The following is a 4,940-nucleotide window of genomic DNA, read 5'->3' on the forward strand; positions in this document are numbered from 1 at the left end:
TGGTTAGGGGGGATACCTGAACTGAAAAGAGAGAGACTGCAAGTGGAATAGGTGTTAGAAACCAAAAAAACCGCCAACGGCTCCGTATTCTCCCTCAACGTTGAAAGGAAGGACGGGAGAGCAAAACTGTCTCCTTATAAGGAGGACGAGTTACTGTCCTCAGCCTCCAACAATCGTTTTGATTTCAACAGAGAAGTTGAAAGGGTTATTTAGATTGCAAACTGGTGCAGTTACTACGTTATCTCGGTGGAGGGTGGCTGCAGAGAAAGGCTGAGAGGGCATCAACATTGGCAATTATATGTCTGACAATTGCTGTTGCAGTTGCAGGATTGTTGGGGTTGAGATCCTGCCGAAGTAGGCTCATTTCCTGACAGTGCATTAGGTAGTGCTGTAGCGGTTCTTCTGTGTCTTAATCACAGTAATTGCATGGTCTTATTGGTCTATGCTGTGTTGCTGTGTCTTCACCGTCGTCCAGGATGATTTGCCAGCTGCATAGATATCCCAGTCGCAGTCTGCAGATGATTACAGCGTCCTGGCGTGGTGTTTGTCTTGCAATTGGGTGTGGTAATATGTTTGTAGCTTCAATATACCACTTTGCAGATCTTCATCGATCTAGGAAGGCTCTCCTTACTTCGCTAGTCTTTTGGATGTTGCAGTAGGCAGCCATTTGATTCTTGATGGTTTTAAGTGACGGTTGCAGAGTAATGCTTAAGGTCTGGCACATTAAGGCTGATTTGGCTAGGTAGTCGGCCTCGTCATTGCCAGAAATTCCGGTGTGACTTGGAATCCAATTCAAAGTTACTTGCCTGTTGTTGCTTTGGTGGGCTAAGGCTAGGAATTGGATTGCTGTAATGAGATAAACATTCTCTGTGGGTTCTTCGTTGCTGAGGGCCAGGATGGCTCCTCTGGAATCTGTATGGATTATTGTGTTTCCATATTGTAGGTTGGCTGAGTGTTCTAGGGCTTTTGCAATAGCCACTAGCTCAGTTTGTAGTGTGGAGGCATGGTTAGAAAGTCTCTAATTTTCTCTATATCCTGATGGAGAGACATCTGCAGCAGCTGCTGCAGGGATTGCGTGGTTCAGTGATCCATCGGTATAGTAGATGTTAGGTGCAGGTGTGTTCCTGATTGCATTCTTTACAGCTTTAGTGAGTTGCTCTGGTGTGCAGAGGGCTTTGCTTGCTGCTGGTAGAATGGTGAAGTTGTATTTGATGGGGTCCTGAGCCCAATGGGCAGGAGTGCTGTAGCCGTCGTGCTTTTGTTGTCCCGTGGTTTTGTGGGCCTCATTTTGCATTTGCATCCTTCTGAGTGTGTCTAGTAGTTTCTTTGCATGAGAGTTCGGCGGGTCTACCTCTCCCGCTAGAGGTAGAAGTCTTTTCAGTTTGTTGTTGAGTGAGCTTGTCCTGTCTGCAATAATTGACTTGAATATAATACTGCTATTTCTAATGTCAATCCTAGCTGACAGGGAAATAAGGTTGGTTTCTGCTCTAAGTAAGCAGAGTCTTGTCCACATTGGAGAGCCACTGATGAGTCTCACGGCATTATTTTGCACTACTTCCAATGATTCTCTTTGGGTGTCGGTCAGTGTGGTGAGAGTAGGTTCTGCATAATCGATGTGGGATCGAATTGCTTGTAGATAGAACAGTCTTAGGAGATTATTTGATACTCCTTGTTTGAGGGAAGTCATTCGTCGCATGGCTGATAGACGAATCTTAGTCTTCTCTCTGAGGTAGGTTACTTCATAAGCAGGTGATAGTGTTTTGCTAATGATTACTCCAAGGTATTTGAATCAATTTACCCATTCAATGGCTTCACCCCTCAGAGTAAAATTCTGAGGGTTTTGCGGGTGTTTTATAGCCATGGCTTTGGTTTTGTTAGTGTTGATCTTTAGGCCAAGATCGTTGCATTTGATCTGGATAATGTCCAATGCCTTTTGGGTAGCATTTCTAGCATGTGCTTTGTGTGGACATATGATACATATGTCGTCAGCATATATGAAGATTTCCACTCCATTTGGGAGGTTTAAAGTAGCTAGGTTCTCCATTAGTAGTTCTGTGTCTTCTGAGAAGTTTTCTGGTTCTATTTATTCTGGCATTCATTTCTTTGATGCGACTGTTATAGTACCAGGCGTCGGCGTGTTTCCTCTCAGAGTGCTTTTTCTGAGGCATTGAAACACTGGCGGATGCATCTAGTTGTTTGTTGAAATCGAATGATAGGGTGGAGATATCATTGTAAGGGTTTTTGATGTATTCCAGAGCCCATTCTGTCATAGCTGTTTCGAATTTTTCCCAGTTGGCAAAGTCTGGGTTCGACCTTTTTGGGGGTGGAGGAGGAGAGGGGTATTGCTCCAGTTCGAGTTTGATTTCTATGGAAAGGTGATCACTCGTTAGTACAGGATGCAACTGCCATCTAGCGCCTTTTTGTATGGCACTAGAGAGAAAGGTGAGGTCTAAGCGACCTCCTTTTAGATGGGTGGCTTCTGTAACATTGTTAAGCAGTGTTACATCCGGATATTCTTGCAGTAAGGCATGCAAGTGTCTGCTTGTTTGATTTGCTGCAGATACTGAGTTCAGGAACGGGTGGTGGGCGTTGAAATCCCCTGCAATTATTGAGTCATCCTCGGAGGCGGGCGGCGGCGAAGAGCGCCTCCGCATTGATGTTTTTTGCTGGGGATATGTAGATGTTATGGACTGTGAGAGTTGTGGCAAGCAGAGATATCTGAACACTCAGTCTCTCTGCTTCTGTCCCACAGTTGATGCTCGCTGCTATTTTGGAGGGGATGCTGCTTTTGACAAGGGTGGTTAGTCCTCTTGTTGCTGGTGATAGATACGTAGTGTAAACTTTGTATCCTGAGAACACAAATGGTGTGTTCTCATTAAGCAGAGTTTCTTGCAGTACAATTATGTCAGGGTTTTGCACTAAAATTTGGAATTCCAGGAATGCGAACTTGTTTCGTAGTCTGCACACGTTCCATTGAAGCACTTTCACTTGGGAGTTTTGGTGGGTTTTTTGGTTGTTGTGAGGGGTTTTGTTAGGATTGTTTGTGGGAGGGTCTATGAAGGGAATTGAGCGTTAAGTTCAAGGGCGGCGTTTTCAAAAATGAAGTCGTCAAGAGACTTCTGTGTGAACTTTACTTTGTGGGATCGCAAAAAGTTGCAAAGAAGGTTGCTAATGGCTGCTAGAAGAGCATCCATGGGGCAAGAAGAAAGGTATTACGCATTACTGTTAATAGTTGGAGGGGGTTTGGCGAGGTGTGAGGCGCTTGGTTGGCTTCTGACAGTGGGATTAGGTAGACTGGGGAATTCTCTTAAGGAGTGAGAAGAGCTGGGTGTGTGGGTTACAGGGGCGGAGGAGGATGAGGGAGGTCTTTTGGGCTGTTGGGCAGCGGAAGGATTGGAAGGAGAGATGAATCTTAGAGGCGAGGGAGTGGAAGGAGTGCGGGATGGGGATCTTTTTGACTTTGGAGGAGGTCTAGGAGGACGTTGAGGTTTAGGTGCTGGAGGGAGACTTGGAGGAGAAGGAAGTTCAGGAATGGCATGTCTGGAGGGATTAGGATTTCGTTGGGAGGCGCGGTTGGTTGGTGGAGGGGTGTGGTTGGTTTGAGGTTGCTGCGTTCGACGTGGCTGACGTGGGTGGAGGATGTAGTGGCGATCTACTCCCTAACGGTCTGCGATTCGCTGAAGTCTAAAGGGACATCTATCATGCCTAGCATGATGAGACCCTCTGCAGTTCGGGCAGTGGGTGGTGGTGCGGTATCCAGCCTTCTGCCTGGCAATGCAGTACGCGGTAGGGTGCTGCCTGCTGCTGCAAACTCCACAGATCTCTGGACCCGTGCAGCAGCTCTTGTGGTGGCCTATCTTCTGGCATCAGAAGCATCTAAGTGGCTCCTTAAAGTACTCCTCGGTGCAGAAGGTGCCCCAGAGGCCGAAAGAGAGCTGAGGAGGGCGAGGTCCCTTGAAGACTGCCACCAGCTTGTGGGATCTTCTTCCGGCCTTTCCCTCAAATCTCTTGGCAGTGAGGATGGAAGGATGTTGGAGCACAGGTTCGAGTTTGAGGTCGAGGTCGAAAACTATGGTGATGGTAGTGGGCCTGTCGGTGAAATTGAGCTTGGGCACGTTCTCTTGCTGGTCAAGAAAGGTCTTGGTGGGTAAATCCTGGGCGGAGATGACCAACCGTCCCCTGCGGTTAGGACGTATGGTCATGTTGAAGTGCGGGGTGCTGGCCTCCATGGCGGCAATAGCAGCATGGGAGGTCGTGTTGGGTCCTGGAGTCAGTCTTAACTTGGTAGGATTCGAGGTGTTATCCTTGGATTGCAGTGCAGGTGGCTGTTGAGTGGGGTTGTTGTCGGTGTCCTGGTGGTCTTCGTCTTCGTCTTCTTCTTCTTCATCTGGCGCTTCTGGCCGCTCTGAGGTCTCTTTTTGGAAGTCTTTAGAGGTCCCTGGAACTGGTTCAATTGCAGGTGACTTCGGAAGGTTTTTGTGACTCCTCAAGGTGAGACACCTAGGCTTTTTAACCCTTCCCTTCTCCACTCTAGTTCGAGGGAAGGAGGTAGGGATAGGGGAAGAACCCCTGGCTGCCATCGCAAACACACGATAGTAGCCTTCAGCTGTCGAACGGTGTTTGGTTCCAGGTGTTGTCTCAATAACACAAGAAAAAAGAAAGTGTTAAGGCACAGTTCAGTTACGAACTTGCAAAACACTTGGAAAAGTCTACGGGCCAAAGATTTCAGTTACTCTACTGTAGAAACTACCGATGAGGTGATCCTCTCACTAAGCTGTTAGCGAGAAGGATGACACATCTGTTATCAAGTATTTTCCACTAAACTTTTGATTCACTTTTTGCAAGATCAGACTCGGCTCGATGTGAAATCATAATACGAAAGACCGCAGACTTAATAAAAACCATTTATAGTCTTGTTCGCTTTAGGTATTTTATTTTTA

The 4,940-nt window shown here is 46.9% G+C and overlaps 1 protein-coding gene across 1 annotated transcript; it reads right to left on the minus strand.

Annotated features, from left to right (window-relative positions):
* Positions 1 to 3,212: 3,212 nt before the first annotated feature.
* On the minus strand, positions 3,213 to 3,867 carry LOC137654000 (uncharacterized). Its single transcript, XM_068387633.1, has 2 exons — positions 3,721 to 3,867; positions 3,213 to 3,623 (listed from the first exon to the last, which is right to left on the minus strand). Exons 1-2 carry the CDS (start codon positions 3,865 to 3,867, stop codon positions 3,213 to 3,215), a joined length of 558 nt encoding a protein of 185 aa, XP_068243734.1.
* Between the last annotated feature and the right edge of the window lie 1,073 nt (positions 3,868 to 4,940).

The sequence above is a fragment of the Palaemon carinicauda genome, chromosome 15 (genome assembly GCF_036898095.1).
Source record: "Palaemon carinicauda isolate YSFRI2023 chromosome 15, ASM3689809v2, whole genome shotgun sequence".
Lineage (NCBI taxonomy): Eukaryota > Metazoa > Arthropoda > Malacostraca > Decapoda > Palaemonidae > Palaemon > Palaemon carinicauda.